The sequence below is a fragment of the Manis pentadactyla genome, chromosome 4 (genome assembly GCF_030020395.1).
Source record: "Manis pentadactyla isolate mManPen7 chromosome 4, mManPen7.hap1, whole genome shotgun sequence".
In the NCBI taxonomy this organism is placed as follows: domain Eukaryota; kingdom Metazoa; phylum Chordata; class Mammalia; order Pholidota; family Manidae; genus Manis; species Manis pentadactyla.
Window position 1 is genome coordinate 2,318,024 of NC_080022.1, and position 17,670 is coordinate 2,335,693.

At 57.1% G+C, this 17,670-nt stretch overlaps 1 protein-coding gene across 1 annotated transcript; it reads left to right on the plus strand.

Moving 5' to 3' along the window:
• Positions 1 to 1,152: 1,152 nt before the first annotated feature.
• On the plus strand, positions 1,153 to 9,576 carry LOC118932184 (ral-GDS-related protein-like). Its single transcript, XM_057499647.1, has 12 exons — positions 1,153 to 2,713; positions 3,285 to 3,374; positions 3,685 to 3,839; positions 3,979 to 4,649; positions 5,409 to 5,624; positions 5,972 to 6,075; positions 6,547 to 6,616; positions 7,367 to 7,432; positions 7,776 to 7,883; positions 8,766 to 8,887; positions 8,996 to 9,102; positions 9,468 to 9,576. The coding sequence occupies exons 2-11, from the start codon at positions 3,319 to 3,321 to the stop codon at positions 9,081 to 9,083; spliced, it is 1,656 nt and encodes a 551-aa protein (XP_057355630.1). The 5' UTR covers positions 1,153 to 2,713; positions 3,285 to 3,318; the 3' UTR covers positions 9,084 to 9,102; positions 9,468 to 9,576.
• Positions 9,577 to 17,670: the final 8,094 nt, after the last annotated feature.

The following is a 17,670-nucleotide window of genomic DNA, read 5'->3' on the forward strand; positions in this document are numbered from 1 at the left end:
GGTGTGGGTAAAGTGCTGGGCACTGGGCAGGGTGTGGGTAAAGTGAAGGTTCCTGTGGCCAGGATTCTCACTGGGCCCTGGTCGGATAGCTCACTATGCAAGTGCGAGGAAGACGTTGCTATTGACTCTATATAAAGAGCCCCGCCCAGAACTCTGGGCACGACACGGCGGCATAGGTGCAAGGCTGCAGGAGGGCAGAGCAGAGGCTGCAGTGGTGGCAGCGTCGAGGACAGAGGCCCAAAAGATGGCTGTGTGGGTAAAGAGGCCCAGAGGCAGAGACCGGGCTTGCTGTGTGCAGACTCGCTCTGAGTGGATGGGATTTTGGTGATTGACCTGCCACCATGGAAATAAAGTTGGGTATAACCCTTTCACCCCAAGAACGTTCTACTGCCATTTCTTTGGTCACACTGAATCCATAGTGAGCGTGCCCGGGGCTGGAACCTATTGGCAAGACACAGAGGCTTGGAGCCCAGGCAGAGGAGAGCTGGAGGCGGCTGAGGACCACTCGTCTGTGACTTTCTGTGGGGCTTGGTCTTCTCTTTGGGAGGCCGTGGGAACAGGTTCTGAGCAGGGACAGATAAGAATCCATTGGGGCTGTGGAGGATAGACTGAGGGAGATGATTCTGGAAGCAAGGGCAGCCGGTGGGAGGCTGGGCAGTGGTCCAGAACGCCCCCCTGCCCCCACCACACACCGCTTCCTTCCCGGGCCGCGCTCCCGCCTCGGGCCCCGGGGATTTTCATCCGACGTGAACCGAACCTCTCTGGGTTCCTGCCCCCGACGGAGCCCAGCCTCTCCTCGGCGCCCCTGCCGTGGTGCCCTCTCGGGCTGGCTGTCCACTGCTGACACATTAATTCATGTCTGCAGTGCTCTGGGAAGTGGCACACGCTTTTTATCCCCCAAAGAGACAGAAAACCGTCAAGCTTGTGTTTGTTATGACACACATAGTTGAAATTCCACAGATCTCAGATCTGGCGAGAGATGGAAAGACGTCAGCTGAGTCTCAGAAAAGCCCCTCCTAAGTCCGGCAAATGGGCTCAAGTACCTGGTGAACTGAAATCGCCCTCTGCCCTTGTTGGGAAAATCATTTTTCTGCAAGTGGACGGAGCTGCTTACTGCACTTTATTGTCACCTCAACGAGACGGGCTGGGCAGACAACAATGTACAAGAAAGGGGTTTAGTCCAACGCCAGCTCGGCCTCGGGAATACCCGAGAAGGTAGCGTGAAGAAGCAGCTGCAGGCGGGCCGACTGCCCGGGGCGGACCCCAGAGAGCAGAATGTCTTGGCCAGATGGCACCACCTCCAGGTACTGGAGGCCAGTCTTCCACACCATGAGCTGAGGTCTGGGGTCATGCATGGCAAGGGCCAGGAGGGTGGGCAGTCAGCAGCCCAGAGGGCCAGGTGGGCGTGTCTGAATGCAGGGAGGGGCCAATGAAAAGGACCCTTGAAGAAGTGATGTCACTGAAGACACGCCCAGTAGAACCTGAACTGTGACCCGAACGGAACCAAGCTCCTGGTCGCAGACCCCAGTCCTGCTCACTTGACCGGAGGCGCTCGACAGAGCAACATGCGGTCTTGTTGTGCGGAGCCTTCTGAAGGCGTGGGAGTCAGGGAAGCCGAGAGGGAGAGTCTCCCCACTCGCTGTGGGCGCTGGCTCGGTGACCTCCTCCACCGCCTCTGTCCGTGTCTCCCGAGGAGCCCCGAGGTAACACAGGGCAGCCCAGAGCGGGCCACTCCAGCGCCAGGCCACAAGTGTGAGCCATCCGGGCTGGCCTTCCCCCCAGCCCTTCCTGTGTGTGTGCGGTGGGCGTGGGGCACGGGTGGGACTGCAGGCCGGGCAGGAGGGGGCGGTCAGTGGCACAGCTCTGGTCTCAGCATTCAGGAGTGGAGGTGAGTGTCGGGACCAGGCACTTCCACCCGCATGTTAGTCCTGAGCCCGGGGGTGTCCTCTCCTGCCCCCAGGGACTAGAAGTCTAGGCAGATGGCCGTGTGTGCCTGACCTCGGGGGCAGGGTTTGGGGCCCACATTACCCCCTCTGGGGAGGTCCAGGCGGCCCCGGGTGCCTCCTCCCCAGCTATGAGGCACCAGCTTTGCAGAGCTCCACCCTGGGGAGCGTGGAGGAGCTGGTGGATGGACTCACCTACTCCACCTCCCTGGGCCTGGGGCAGGCTGTCTACACCCAGGACCCCGTTCCAAACCTGGCAACCTGCCAGGGCCCTCCCAGGGCTGCCCCACGAGAGTGGCAGACAGTCCCACTCCAGGGGGCCTGGAACCTCATTCCCGGGGGGGACCCCGTGCCTCTCCTTGCTCACATCCCAGGGGGCTGGGGGCTCTCGGGTGAGCTGCAAACCTCCCTTGTCCTGGTGGGTCCTGGGTTTCCCACTGACTAAATCCCTGCTGCCCCCCTCAGCCTGAACATGAGCCAACTGTTCATGGGACTGAGGTCCCCAGGCGCAGGGCTCCCCAGACAGGCACAAGGAGGAAGTGGAGAAAGCGCACGGCACCAGTGGAACCAGCTCCAAACACCAGCCGGAGCAGTCCCGAGGCCACACTCCCTCCCGAGGACGCTGACCAGCCCACACATGTGCAGGAGAAGCAGGGACTGTTCAGGGCAAGAAGGTCGTCTTCAGGGGCAACCCTCAGCCGGAACGCTTGTTGGTCCCTACTCCCTGCCACGGACGCTGACCAGCCGGCCACGGGCCCGCGGCTCCCCCGGTCAGCACCCACCCCCTCCTCGGCACAGTCGGGCCTCTGCCCACAGCCCGCGGTGTGTCTTGAGTGTCCCCACACGTGTCTGAGCCGCAGTGTGCTCCTCTGACAGGCAGGGTGGCTGGCAATCAGCCTGTTAGGGTGCCCAAGGGGAACACGGGAGGAGCCTTAGAGGGGCTCCCCTGGCACTGGGTGCTGCAGAAAGGACTGCTGGCCAAGCTGGGCCACTTTGGGGCTGTTACTTCTCTGTACCCGATGAAAAGCCTTGGGCCTCACCCGTCAGGGGCCTCAATTTCGAAAAGCACATGGAAAGCAGCCTTTGGAGGGGAGGCTCGCGATTCCCTGTGGTGGGGCCCGGTCCTTGTCCTCACTGAGGCCACATGAGGGACCTCTGGGGGCAGCAGAGGGGTACCTGGGAAGGCTCGGGTAGGACTTCCTTCAGCAACAATAGGTGTGCAGCACCCACTTTGTGCAGGCCCTTTGGGCCCACTTAGCATAACTGAGTGAAGGAAGCAGACACAATACTGGGACCCCGTCCCGGGTGGAGTCGGGCAGTCACTTCAGGCGTCATCCGCAGGTCACGGCCGGGGAGCGTCACGGGCGATGCCCTCATGGTCTCCTCATGTGATGAGGGGCATGACGAGGGGCCAGAGGAGGATCTGAGAATGTGAGTTTTCACGGGGCCCGGAGGGGGCACTGCCCGTGTGCCCAGAATGGGTGGAGGAGGCGTCTGGGGCTTGGGGCAGGGGGCGCCCAGCAGAGCCCAGCAGGTCACCCATCTTTGGATTCCCACGGGCGGGCTGACGACTGGGGACTTCCTACTCGGGAGGATGGGAGAGCATGGGGTCCCAGGACAGGCACGCAGGGTCAGGAAGGGGGAGTGCACAGCGGCCAGGCCCGCACAAGGGTGGGCCGGGAGGGCAGTGTGGCGGGTAAGACCAGGCTTCTCACTCTGCCACCCCCCGGCCTTCCCCCAGCCCCAGGATGGGACGGGCTAGGCGCCTGGCCTGGGAGCCCCAGCGTGTGCCCAGTGTCATCGATGCCAGCCAGCTGTCATCCACCCTGGTGGGCCGAGTCCTCCACCACTTGGTCCAGGAGGAGCACCTGGGGCCCGCGGTGGCAGAGCTGGAAGGTGAGGGGCTGCAGCCAGGAGACCATGCAGGGTGGGCTTCCCGGACGGGGGTTCCCTTCAAGGCAGTGAGGGCTCTTCTGTCATTGTAAGGCGCGGGGAATCAGGCCCGGCGTGACCCTTTCTCTGTGTCCAGCTCCAGACCCACGGCAGAGGCAGCTGGCTCCAGAGACACAGGGGGGCCCCGCTTCGTGGGTAGAGCCCGTCCAGGAGCTCCCTGCGACCCCTGTGCTGGAGCTACGGCCGGTGTCACCTGCTTCAGCCCCTGAAGAGCCGGAGGATGTCCCAGCAGTGGCCTCAGCCCCGGGTCCAGGCCCTGAGCTGGAGCCCCATGAGCCCTTGGGCACGGGGCCTGGAGCACCAGCCGGAATGGCATTAGGCCTGGCAGAGCCAGGGGCAGACCCGGAGCCCACCAGACCCTGTGCCATGAGCCCCTGGGACATCCCAGGAGTGGTCTCAGGCCCCGAGCTGGAGCCCCATGAGCCATCGGGCCCGGGGCCCATGGCACCTGCCAGAATGGCACTGGGCCTGGCAGAGCCAGAGGCGGACCTGGAGCCCACCAGACCCTGTGCCATGAGCCCCTGGGACATCCCAGGAGTGGTCTCAGGCCCCGAGCTGGAGCCCCATGAGCCTTCGAGCCCGGGACCCGTGGCACCTGCCGGAATGGCACTGGGCCTGGAAGAGCCAGAGGCGGACCCGGAGCCCACCAGCCCCTGTGCCTGGAGCACCTGGGATGAGCCGGGGGAGGAGGAGCCGACGATCCTGGCGTTTCCCCCCTCCCTGGTGGCCGAGCAGCTGACCCTGATGTGTGCGGTGAGTGGAGCGGGCTCTCTGGGTTGGGGGTGGGCCTTCCCTGTGTCGCGGGCTGCCCCAGACCTGCCGTCCCCCGACGTGGACTCCTGTGATGTGGGCCCACGTCCCAGCCTCCCCACGGACTCACCCTGTGCCCCGAGAGACTCTCCAAACTCACAAGTCCTCACTGACCACACGGGGACAGTAGGGCTGGCACTTAGGGATCCTTGCAAGCCAATGAGTTGGAGTGGAGGGAAGGTGGGCAGGGCCTGCCTGGGGTGGGAGGGGCAGGGCACGGGAGGGGTGCTCAGGGAGGTGCTGCCAGGGCCTTAGGTCCTTGGGCCATTGGCCTGGCAGGCTTCCATGGCCTCCACACCTCAGAGGCCCCTGCCAGGTACCTGACTGCATGGGAGACACAGACACCAACAGAGGCTCTGGGTGGAGTTGTTTCAGGGGAAAATGCACCTGAGTGGGAAGCGGGATCCATGGGGTGGCAGAACGGGAGGCAGATGCCCCAGGATGGGCAGGTGTGAGCTGCCTTGTGTAGCAGGGAGGAGGTGAGTGAGGGTGCCTGTGAGCAGAGCCCCTCCGTTCCCCACCACTGTGGGGTCCTGTGCATCCGGTCCTGGGCGCCTCAGTGGACGGGGTCCGAAGCCTGGACGGCCACAAGGCTCACAGCACATCCCCAGCTGCCTGGGCTCCAGCTCTGACTGGTGACTCTGCCTGGGAACAGGGGCACCAGGGGCACAGCTGGATGACCACCCTCCTCGTGATCCCCAGGAGCTGTACGGCAGGATTGAATTTGGTGAATGTAAGACCTACTTAGAGAGCCAGCCACTGATGGAAGGCATTGAGCTCCTGGCCCCCAACATCCATAACATCATGAGGCAATTTGATGCCACGTTTTACTTCGTCACCTCCTCCTGCCTCGGGGCCCCGAGCTTGATGGCCCAGGACAGGGCCCGAGTGGTGGAGTTCTGGATCCAGGTGGCCAAGGTGTGTCATGGGACAGCCCCTGGGGTCCATCCTGGTGTGGTGGGACCTGCTCCCCTCCTTGGCCAGCTGTCAGGATGGGTGCCTGTGATCTGACCCTGTACGGTCCCTGGCCCCCTCCTGCCAGGGGTGTGTGGACCTGGACTCCCATCCCTGGGACACCCTGGGACAGCCATCCCTGGCCCCTTCCTTGGGTCGAGCTACAGTCCTCCACCCAGAAGGGCTGCTCAGCAGGTACCGGGTGTGCTGGGTTCCCTGGGTGTCTGTCTCCTTAAGGACAGGAGTTCATGGGGGGACAGAAGCAGAGAAGCAGGCCATGCTTGAGCTGAGAGCTCTCTCTTCCCTCCCAGGAGTGCCTGGACCTCAAAAATTTCGAGTCCCTCCACGCCATTCTCTGTGCCCTGGGGAGCTCTGCTGTGTGTCGTCTGGAGAGCACCTGGGGACATGTTTCCTGGTGGGTAGTCGTGTCCCCGGGACCAGGGCATCTGAGTGGATAGGGCCACCCCTGGGTCTGGCGCTGTCCCCTCAGTTGGCTGGGACCTCCTGGGAGGTGGCAGAGCCTAGGGACAGGGATGGTGGGCTCTTGGAGCCCCCTGTGGGTTAGGCCAGGGGGACCCCTGCAGGAATCAGTTTCCTTCAATGTCAGGTGTGGGTTGAAGCCAACTGGAGATCTTGAGCATGTGCCCTGCAGCAGGACATCTCTGCCCCAAGAACAGTGACCTGGCCTAAAGCCGATCTGCCCCCGGGAGAACTGGGAAAGGAGGCCCCGGGTGGAAACACGCAGCCCCCTCCCCAGGCCACGGATTCCCCAGGGCTCAGGGCCGTGATGGAAAGCCTCATGCAGGCTGGTGGGCCTTCTGGCTGCCCCAGGAAAGCTCTCCACCTACTGGCCGTGTGTCTCCCTCCTCCTCTCCCCTCCCCTCAGGAAGAGCTTCTGGAGCTATAAAAAACTTCAAAAGAGGGACCAGGGGCTTAACGGGAAGCAGCTCCTCAAGGTAAGTGAAGGCTAGAGGTCTGGAAGGGAGGGGCCCTTGGGGCAAGTCCTCTACCGTGCTGTGGCCCAGCCTTGGGTCAGGCTCGACATGTGTGGGGTGAGAGGGGGGAGCTGATGGGGGAGGTGGGGTCCCCCAGGCCCCCGAGGTGTCCCGTTTGTCTCCCTCCCTGGCTCCACTTGACTGGGGGCCTGGTATCCAGTGAGGACCCAGGGGACAGGCCCCCAGTCAGGGCTGGGGCTGGCGTGGGGGCGGCAGCATGGGTGGGGCCTGTGGCTGAGCAAGGTCGGCCTCTCCCCTGGGTCCCCCGAGCCCGTCACTGCCCCTCTGAGCCCTCGGGCTCCTCATCTGGTCATGGAGGGTTGTCGTCACCCTGGGGTGCGGGCCTGCCAGGTGAGCAGGGTCCAGGGAGCACAAGATGGGCTTCAGCTTTGTGCCCCTCCCACCTGGTCATGTGAGGGGAGCCGTGGTGATAGGCAGGTGACACGGAGTCCTCAGGGCACCCTGGGAGGCAGAGGGACCTCCCCTGATACTCTGGAGGTGAGGAAGCCTCTAAGGGCAGCCAGTCTCAGCGCAAGGACTCCCATGAGTATGTGTGTGCTGGAGCTGGGGTTGCTCTAGGCTGAGAGCCTGCTGGAGGTGGGGACAGCATAGGTGCCAGGGGACTCGGGCAAGGCATCCATCAACCAAGGTCTGGTTGTGGAGGCCAGGTGGGAGGGGAGCACGAGCACCTCAGTGTCCTGGGCCTTGCAGGAGGCGAGGGCCACGGTGAGGCGACGGCGGCAGGCCCCCTACGGATACCTGGATAGGAAGGCGCAGGTGAGAGTGGCGTGGCCAGGGTCACGGGCGGTGGGGGCGACCCTGCACCTGCTCCTGGTGCCACCTGCCCTGAGCTGCCAGCACTGGGGTGACCAGGAGGAGGGCGAGAGCAGCTGGGTACGGGAGAAGGTGGAGGACAGGTGCAGGGACCACAGGTCCTGCGATTGGCCAAAAGCCAGCCCTGGGAGGGCCGGGGAGGGGAGTGCAGGGCGAAGGGAGGGGAGGGCGGCAGCACAGGGTGGTCCAAGGGAGCTGGGGGTTGCGGGTGTGGGGTTCAGGGGAGGCTCTGTGGGTGCCCCTGAGGCAGGTGGGGACTCATCACCTCCCCACCCTGGTGGCACAGGGCATAGTCCCGTTCCTTGGATATTTTCTGCGTGACGTGCCCATGGACCAACTCTCGGAATATAATGCGGACGTGAGTGACCCAGCGAGGCACCGGAAGGGCAGGATGGTGAGTCTTAGAGAGAGGAAAGCCCCCAGTGAGCCCGGAGCTCTCAGCACCGCCCCCGCCCCCCAACTCCTGACCAACCCCCTCCACCCCAGGAGCTGGGCTGCTTGGAGAGGACTGCCAGAAGGAACCCCCTAAGCCCTGGTCCTGGCCCCAGGGCAGGTGGGGCTGAGGGCTAGAGGGGCAGCATCTGAGCAGGACTGGCCTCCCCCTCAGGCCCTGCCCAGGGGGAGGCATGTTGCTCCTTCAGGGCAGGAAGCACATCAGGGGGCTGGCAGTGCCTTCCCGCCTGAGGCCCCAGCCTCCCTGTCTGCCGTCACAGAGTTGCGTGGGAAGCTTGGCCTCAGCTCCCCAGTCCACTCCCCGCCTCTCGGTAGCCCCGATCCTGGGCCAGGTCCGGGTGCTCTTTCTTGTCAGACCGGCCCCTTGGAGGGCCCTGGCTGTCCTCCAACTTGAGAAAGGGTGGGGACGTTCTGGCCTCGTTCTGGGCTCAGAGGGCTGTTTCTGATGCACTTTGGCTGCCTCGCTGCCTTCCCGGGTGATGGTATAAAATAAGAGTTGAGTGCCCAGCCATGAAAGGATTAGGGACGGAGTCAAGAACCCCTGGGCAGGACCTTGTCCGGGCCATCCCCTGGGTCTAATGTGTCTTGAGAGAGTTAAGACATGCAGAGCTGAGGACACTAAAGGCTTTGTCAGGTGGGGGATGGGGGTGGCATCAAGGCCACCTTCCTTGAGGAGGAGCTGGAGACCCAACACTGGGAACAGGCAGGGCTGGATGGCACTGGAGGGAAGGCGGGTTCCCGTGTGAGCAAAGATCCGGGACCATACCACTGCCCCACCCCTCACCCCCCTCCCTGTCTGCACCCTGTCCTTCCTCTGCCCCAGGTCACTCTCATCGGACGTGAGATCATGATGCACAAGCGCGTGGCCGCGCTGTATGACCTGGAGCCCGATGAGCGCTTCCTGTCCTTCTTTCAAACCGTGGAGCCCCTGGATGAGGAGAAGAGGTGAGGCCGGCAGGAGTCGGGCGTGGGCTGCAGCTGCCGGCAGGCTCGGGGAGAAGGGACCCCTGACATGTGGCTCCAGGGGCTCACGGGTGGCCCTCTGTCCTGCAGCTACCGCCTGTCCTGCCAGCTGGAGGCCTCAGGCCAGTGGGCCAGGATAAAGGGGCTGTTGCAGTTCTTCAGGTCCCACGAGATATAAACTTAGTGGCCAGGGCCAGGTGAGTTTCTGGCCCAGGGCCATTGGCAAGGGGTGGGCTGTTCCCCAGCCTTAGGGAACCTTTGGGCCACGTTGCGTGTGGGGGCGTCCTAAAGACCAGTGGGGCTGGCATCCCGGCTCCACTGCCAACCGGTCCTGTCAGTCTGAAGGGTGGTTCCCCTCCCCCTCTGGGATCCAGCCTCCTACTCCGTGAGGAGGTGACGCTCAGGAGCCTTCCTGTGACAGGGACCCCCCGGGTGCTGGTGATTGGCAGGACCCTCCACACAGGGCCCGGAGCACAGAGGGCAGTGGGGATGGGGTGGAAGCAGGATAATGGGGGGAACCCGGGATAACCTGCCTCTTCTGATCACCCGCGTGGCCCTGTAGCTGCTGTCATCGGGCCCGTGGTCCTGCTGGTGTCCTGGCTGCGTGCGGACAAGAGCTTCTTCCCCTTCAGCAGGTGGCACCTGGCGCCCCAGGACCCCAGTCTGCTTGCTGCTCCTCTTCCTCCTGCTGCTCATCCTGAGCCTCTGCTGGGGCAGGTGCTCTGGCACCTCCCGTGTCGGCAGACTCGGGCATCTCCCCAGGCTGCCGCTGCACCCTCAGGGACCCGTACGCAGCTGCAGCCAACCTGGACACCTTTGTGCTGTGTCAGCCCCTCTGCTTGTGGCCCGCTGGACAGAGGCGAGCTGCCCCACCACGCGGAGGGCGTCACCATTCCTGCACGTGGCCTCCCATGTTGTCGACACCACCTGCTGCCTGGGTGCTGTCAGCCACTGAGTTGTAGCCACAGGGTTCCAGGAAGAGGTGGGGCCGTCCTCACCAGGCCTGGCCTTTCCCGGGATGGACACTGACATGGTGCAGCGCTGCGTGGAACCACCATCCCTGGGTGTGCAGCAGAGGCATCTGAGGACGCAGGGGTGGCCGGCCACCACAGGCTCCCAGGGCATGCTCCCAGGGGGACCCCCTGTACAACTTTCTCATCCCTGAGAAATAGCCTCCCCGGGGATTAAAGATGGTGGTGTGAGAGATGAGACAGAGCCCTCCTCCTAAAACCACATATGATACAAAAAACATAATTAATACAACCCATCCTGAAAGAGCAACATGAAAGAAGGCTGCACCAGACTGCATACACCTGGAGAAAAGAGCAGAACTCACGGGACAGGGTCAGGTACCAAAGCTGTGAGCCGGCGGGACCCAAGCCCTTCCCCCACCCCAGCCCAATGGCGGGAGGAAGAGACACAGACCTGGGAGGGAGTGGAGGCCTGGGATTGCTGAACACCTAGCCCTGGAGATCTGCTCTGGGAGCATGAACCTGCATTGCATGGTGCTCTGGTGATTTGTGGGGTTAGAAAGCTAAGACAGGCGGAAGACCCGGAGAGTCGGAGATTCGAGCTGCTTGTGGAAAACAGGGATTCATATCCGACTGATCTGGGTGGGAAGTTTGAAAGACTTCCTAAAAGCGAGAGGGCTGCTAGAGGGACAAGGATTGCACAGAGCTCGCCGCTCAGGAGAAAGGACAGGTAGACAAACTTATGTGGGTACACTCTGCCCGGCAGGTTGGGAACTTAAACGATCTTCAGGCGCTCCATCCCCCTGGCTGGCTACGTAGCTCCAAGGTCCCCCACTGTGATATGCAGCCTGCTGTGTCTTCCTCCCAGCTAGCCCTGCACCTGGCTCACAAACGGGCTGCCCCTACCCTGTCATCAGGCCAGCCAGAGGGAAGCCCTGCCTACAGCAGCTATAAACACAAAGCACAGAGGCTTACACCCGTGTGTTCGGTCGCTGGTTTTGGCAGTTGAGACAGGCATAGCAGCCAGGAAATAGGAAACAGCACTTTCCTGCCCCCAGGCACCAGCACCACTCCCCTGTGACCCCCAACATCACTCCAGTGGCTGAACGGCTCCAGAGAGTAGAGCTTCTGGGCACTAGAGGGTGCCACATGCAGGTACGAAATGTGAAAGGAACCTGTTTCAAAGCAAAATCTCAACACCAGAGAAAGGATCGACTGAGACTGAGTTAATAAATTTTCCTGAAAAAGATTTCAAAATAAAAATCATAAACATGCTCATGGAGGTACAGAAAAATATTCAAGAACTCAGGAATGAATTTAGGACAGAGATCCAGTCATTGAAGAGCAAAACAGAGGGTATTAAAAGCTGGTTAAATATGGTGGTGGAGACGATAAATGAAATGGAAATTAGGGAAGAGGAATACAAAGAAGCTGAGGAACGGAGAGAAAAGGATCTGTAGGAATGGAAGACTACTGAGAGAAATGTGTGACCAAACCAAACAGAACAACATTCATATTATAGGGTACCAGAAGAAGAAGAAGAAGAAGAGAGAAAAAGGGATAGAAAGTGCCCTTGAGGAAGTAATTGCTGAAAACTTCCCCAATCTGGGCAAGGAGATAGTTTCTCAGGGAATGGTAGTGCACAGATCTCCTAACACAAGGGACCCAAGGAGGACAACACCAAGACACATAATAATTAAAGTGGCAAAGATTAAGGATAAAGACAGAATACTAAAAGCAGCCAGAGAGAGAAATTGGATCACATACAAAAGGAAAAACCATCAGGCTATCATCAGACTTCTCAGCAGAAGGGCCTCGAACCAAGAATACTTTATCCGGCAAGATTATCATTTAAATTTGAAGGAGGAATTAGAGAATTTCTGGGTAAGCAAAAGCTGACAGAACTTAGCTCCCACAAACCATCTCTACAGTGTATTTTGGAGGGACTGCTATAGATGGAAGTGTTCCCAAGGTTAAATAACTGTCACCAGAGGTAATAAAAAGGAACAGACAAAGAGTCCAGAATATGATATATAGCTAGTATATAAAGAATGGAGGAGAAAAAAAGGAGGGGAAAACTTTAGATTGTGTTTGTAATAGCATACTAAGTGAGTTAAGTAAGACTCTTACATAGTAAGGAAGTTACCCTTGAACTCCAACAAATCTAAAGCCTGCAATGGCAGTAAGTGTATACCTACTGATGATCACCCTGCATGTAAATAGTCTGAATGCACCAATCAAAAGACATAGAGTCACTGAATGGACAAAAACACAAGACCCAACTGTATGCTGCCTGCAGGAGACTCACTTCAAACCCAAAGACATATACAGACTAAAAGTGAAGGGATGGAAAAAGATATTTCATGGAAGTAATAGGGAGAAAAAAGCAGGTGTTGCAGAACTTGTATCAGACGTAAGAGACTTTAAAACAAAGAAAGTCAAAAGGGACAAAGAAGGACATTACATAATGATAAGGGATCAATCCAACAAGAGGATATTACCATTATAAATATCTATGCACCCAACACAGGAGCACCTACATATGTGAAGGAAATACTAACAGAATTAAAAGGGGAAATAGAATGCAATGCATTCATTCTAGGAGACTTCAACACTCTACTCACTCTGAAGGACAGATCAACCAGACAGAAGATAAGTAAGGAGACAAGAGGCACTGAACAACACATTAGAACAGATGGACCTAACAGACATCTACAGAACTCTCCACCCAAAAGCAGCAGGATACACATTCTTCTCAAGTGCACGTGGAACATTTTCAAGAATAGATCACATACTAGGTCACAAAAAGAGCCTCAGTAAATTAAAAATATTGAAATTGTACCAACCAGCTTCTCAGACCACAGGGGTATGAAACTAGAAGTACATTACACAAACAAAATGGAAAAGCCTACAAACACATGGAAATTTAGCAACGTGCTCTTAAATAACCAATGGATCGATGACCAAATAAAAACAGATCAAGCAATATGTGGAGACAAATGACAAAAATAATTCAACACAGCAATATCTGTGGGATGCAGTGAAGGCGGTGCTAACAGGGAAGAATATTGCAATACAGGCCTACCTCAGGAAAGAAGAACAATCCCATAAGAACACTCTAAACTCACAATTAATTAAACTAGAAAATGAACAAATGAGGTCCAAAGTCAGTAGAAGGAGGGACATAATAAAGATTGGAGCAGAAATAAATAAAATCAAGAAGAATAAAACAATAGAAAGAATCAATGAAAACAGGAGCTGGTTCTTTGAGAAAATAAACAACATAGATAAACCCCTAGCCAGACTTATCAAGAAAAAACGAGTCTACACACGCAAACAGAATCAGAAATGAGAAAGGAAAAATCACTACAGACACCACAGAGATACAAAGAACTATTAGAGAATACTATGAAAAATTACATGCTAACACACTGGATAACCTAGAAGAAATGGACAACTTTCTATAAAAGTACAACCTAGTAAGGGTGACCCAGAAAGAAAGAGAAGATCTGAATAGACCATGACCAGCAACAAAATTGAAGCGGTAATCAAAAAACTACCTAAGAACCAAACTCCTGAACCAGATGGATTCACCCCTGAATTTTATCAAACATTTAGTGAAGACCTAATACCCACCCTCCGTAAAGTTTCCCAAAGAGTAGAAAAGGAAGGAATACTTCCAAACTCATTTTATGAGGCCAGCATCACGCTAATGCCAAAAATCAGGCAAAGACACCACAAAAAGAGAAAATTACAGACGAACATCCCTGATGAACATAGATGCAAAAATACTGAATGAAATATTAGCAAACTGAATTCAAAAATACATCAAAAAGATCATCCATCATGATCAAGTAGGATTTATTCCAGGGACGCAAGGATTGGTACAATATTAGAAAATCCATCAACATCATCCACCACATCAACAAAAAGGACAAAAACGACATGATCATCTCCATAGATGCCAAAATAGCATTCGACAAAATTCAACATCCATCCATTCACGATCAAAACTCTCAACAAAATGGGTATAGAGGGCAAGTACCTCAACGTAATAAAGGCCATACATGACAAGCCCACAGCCCACATCATGGTTAACAGTGAGAAGCTGAAAGCCTTTCCTTTAAGATTGGGAACGAGACAAGGATACCCACTCTCCCCACTCTTATTCAACATAGTTCAACAAGGTATCGGGTGAATGTAGTAACCACATTGTTTTTTCATGTAAAACCTTCATAAGAGTGTATATCAATAATACCTTAATAAAAAAAAAGAAAAGAAATATCCTGAGGACAGTGTGATCTGGATGTCGTCCCTGCGGTTGGTGGCTCCTCTGGGGTTGGTCTCATCCCTGTGCAGGTGGGATGCAGTTAGAGGACCGCCTCCCCCTCACCCCCCCACTGCTCTTTCTTCTCAAAGCTCTGCTCTCATGCAGACCTCATATATCCCCTGACCCACCCCGGCCCTCCAACTCTGACACAGGGGGGCCCTGATCTCTGCCAGGTTGCCCTCCATCCTCTGTCCTCCCCCATAAGGTGCTCAGGAAGAGCGGGGCGCTCTAAGCCCCAGGCTGGCACACCTTGGCAGCACTGGGGAGGGCTGCTCAAACGGAACCTGGGCCTTTCTTCCTGACACCTATAGGTTATGATGAGACACCAAAATCTATAAGCAAGCCCCAGGGTGTCTCCTCACATCTGGAACACCACTGCACATGTAACCCAAGTAGATCCCATGGCTGAAGGGCACCAGTCTAGCACTGTCCCATTTGATGAGACACAGCTGCCCCACACATTCCAGAAAATTCCTTTTCAAAAAATGTTGAACTTGGTCTCTCGAGCACCTCCAAGAGGTGCACGCCTTCCATTGGGGGGCTTTCTCTGAGTCTAGTTTCTCCACGCTTCACATCTCAGAGCACCCACCAAAGCTCCCAGGTCCCCAGTCCTCCTCCATGGTGCCCCTCAGCCATCCAGCTCCTGACTGAGTGGCCTGATGTCTGTGACAAAAAGCTGGGGAGGCTGAGCAGAGGCACCTGGCTCTGATTCTCCCCATAACGCTCCCCCAGGGCTCTCAGGATGTGTTTCACCCTCCCAGGAAGGGAGGGATGGCCTGGAGGGGAGTTCCAGGATCAGCACAAATACCCACATGGGGGGCTTCAGGCTGGAGACAGTCTCCAGGCCTTATGCTGCAGGTGGAGCCCCAGACTGGGGACTGGGGAAGCGGATGTGGGCCCTCCTGACAGCCTCAGGGGACCAGGTGACAGGAGGTAAGATCGGGACACCCAGGCCACCCTCCATCCCTTCGCCCTGCCCACAGCACCCTCAGAGCCATCTGCCTGCACAGTGGTCCCAGGGATGACCCCGGCCACATAGGGAGGTAGGTTTGGGCAGGAGGAGGGCAGACGGGTCCCTGGAAGGGCAGTGGCCAAGGTCAGACCTGTCTTCCTGCACAGCCCACCAGCCTCAACCTGAGACAGAAGAGCTCTGGGCCCAGAAACAAAGCAGCAGCCCTGGGCCTGCTGGGTGGTCACTGGGTCCAGTGTTCCGTCCTGCCCCGGGTGCGTGCAGGTGCCCCAAGTGTGCCAGGCTCCGGACTGCTGCTGCTGGGACACCAGGCTCACACAGCTGCGTGGCCACCCTGACTGTGGGCTGCAGTGCACCTGTCCCACCCAGCACGAGTCGGGGAGCTGGCAGGGCCCTCTGGCACCTGGTGCCCTGACCTGGGCCCGGGCCCGGGACTCTGGGGAGTCCCTGACTTCCGGCTCTTCACAGAAGCTGATGCCGGTGTTCTTGTTCACAGAGTCAAAGAATGAAAGTTGCAAACACTCAAGGTAAGGCAGGGGAGCAAGTGCGAGGCTTCTACTTAGAGATAAACCTAGAGGACAGAGCTCCTGGCTTGCCCCTGCCCAGAGTGGACAAGCTAGCCCCAGGGTGGTGCTCTGTCTAGGGGTGTGTGGGCAGTTGAGAGACAGAGGGCCAGGGATGCAGACCTGCAAAATGGTCCCCGAATGCTTATCTTTGAAGAGACACTAGGTTTCTTATCAGTCTTCCAGATAATTTTGCAGAGTTAACACAAGAAATTTACTGCTTTGATTCTATCCCAGAATACTAGCTTCTTGGTTTGGGAGCATATCTATCAAGACTGCCTGTCCTGCTCCCGAGGTGGGCTGGGTTATTGTCTGTTATTTTAGGAAACCTATTTTTTGACTTCTTGGGTTTTAAAATGCAATCTTATCTTTACGATGGAATTTTTCCTGCTTTTACTATGCTGTTTGTGACTGGGCTTGCTTGCCATTATTACTTGCTTAGGTTGCAAATCATTTGATTAGGGCTACGGGAAGAAAAGCAGCATGTGGGTAAAGTGAAAGAAAATAAGCCGGGCCTTTGAGCAGGCTATGGTACATTTTACAATAGCTTAATTTAACTGACACAATGAAGACATGGGCTATGCTGCGGTCTTTTTTATCTGGGCGATATTCAAACACTTCAGGCCACGTTACTCCTGGCTTCTTAATTTTAATTAATCTCACAGAAGAATGCTTATCCTACTTTACAGAATTCATGTGACTCTGTGTGGATAAAATGAGAGTTCCTGTGGCCAGGATTCTCACCTGGCCCTGGCTGACTAGCTCACTGCACACCTGTGGGCAATGCATGGCTGTTGACTCGATACAAAGAGCTCCGCCCAGAACTCTGGGCATGACACGGCGGCATTGGTGCAAGGCTGCAGGAGGGCAGAGCAGAGGCCGCAGTGGTGGCAGCGTCGAGGACAGAGGCCCAAAAGATGGCTGTGTGGGTAAAGAGGCCCAGAGGCAGAGACCGGGCTTGCTGTGTGCAGACTCGCTCTGAGTGAATGGGATTTTGGTGATTGACCTGCCACCATGGAAATAAAGTTGGGTATAACCCTTTCACCCCAAGAACGTTCTACTGCCATTTCTTTGGTCACACTGAATCCATAGTGAGCGTGCCCGGGGCTGGAACCTATTGGCAAGACACAGAGGCTTGGAGCCCAGGCAGAGGAGAGCTGGAGGCGGCTGAGGACCACTCGTCTGTGACTTTCTGTGGGGCTTGGTCTTCTCTTTGGGAGGCCGTGGGAACAGGTTCTGAGCAGGGACAGATAAGAATCCATTGGGGCTGTGGAGGATAGACTGAGGGAGATGATTCTGGAAGCAAGGGCAGCCGGTGGGAGGCTGGGCAGTGGTCCAGAACGCCCCCCTGCCCCCACCACACACCGCTTCCTTCCCGGGCCGCGCTCCCGCCTCGGGCCCCGGGGATTTTCATCCGACGTGAACCGAACCTCTCTGGGTTCCTGCCCCCGACGGAGCCCAGCCTCTCCTCGGCGCCCCTGCCGTGGTGCCCTCTCGGGCTGGCTGTCCACTGCTGACACATTAATTCATGTCTGCAGTGCTCTGGGAAGTGGCACACGCTTTTTATCCCCCAAAGAGACAGAAAACCGTCAAGCTTGTGTTTGTTATGACACACATAGTTGAAATTCCACAGATCTCAGATCTGGCGAGAGATGGAAAGACGTCAGCTGAGTCTCAGAAAAGCCCCTCCTAAGTCCGGCAAATGGGCTCAAGTACCTGGTGAACTGAAATCGCCCTCTGCCCTTGTTGGGAAAATCATTTTTCTGCAAGTGGACGGAGCTGCTTACTGCACTTTATTGTCACCTCAACGAGATGGGCTGGGCAGACAACAATGTACAAGAAAGGGGTTTAGTCCAACGCCAGCTCGGCCTCGGGAATACCCGAGAAGGTAGCGTGAAGAAGCAGCTGCAGGCGGGCCGACTGCCCGGGGC

What these genes read in the sequence shown, in the direction of transcription:
- LOC118932184 (XM_057499647.1), top strand. Translation starts at nt 3,319, where the DNA reads ATGGTCTCCTCATGTGATGAGGGGCATGACGAGGGGCCAGAGGAGGAT. An exon ending in AGCTGACCCTGATGTGTGCG is followed by an intron (nt 4,650 to 5,408) that starts GTGAGTGGAGCG and finishes CGTGATCCCCAG; the next exon opens with GAGCTGTACGGCAGGATTGA. An exon ending in GGCACCGGAAGGGCAGGATG is followed by an intron (nt 7,884 to 8,765) that starts GTGAGTCTTAGA and finishes CCTCTGCCCCAG; the next exon opens with GTCACTCTCATCGGACGTGA.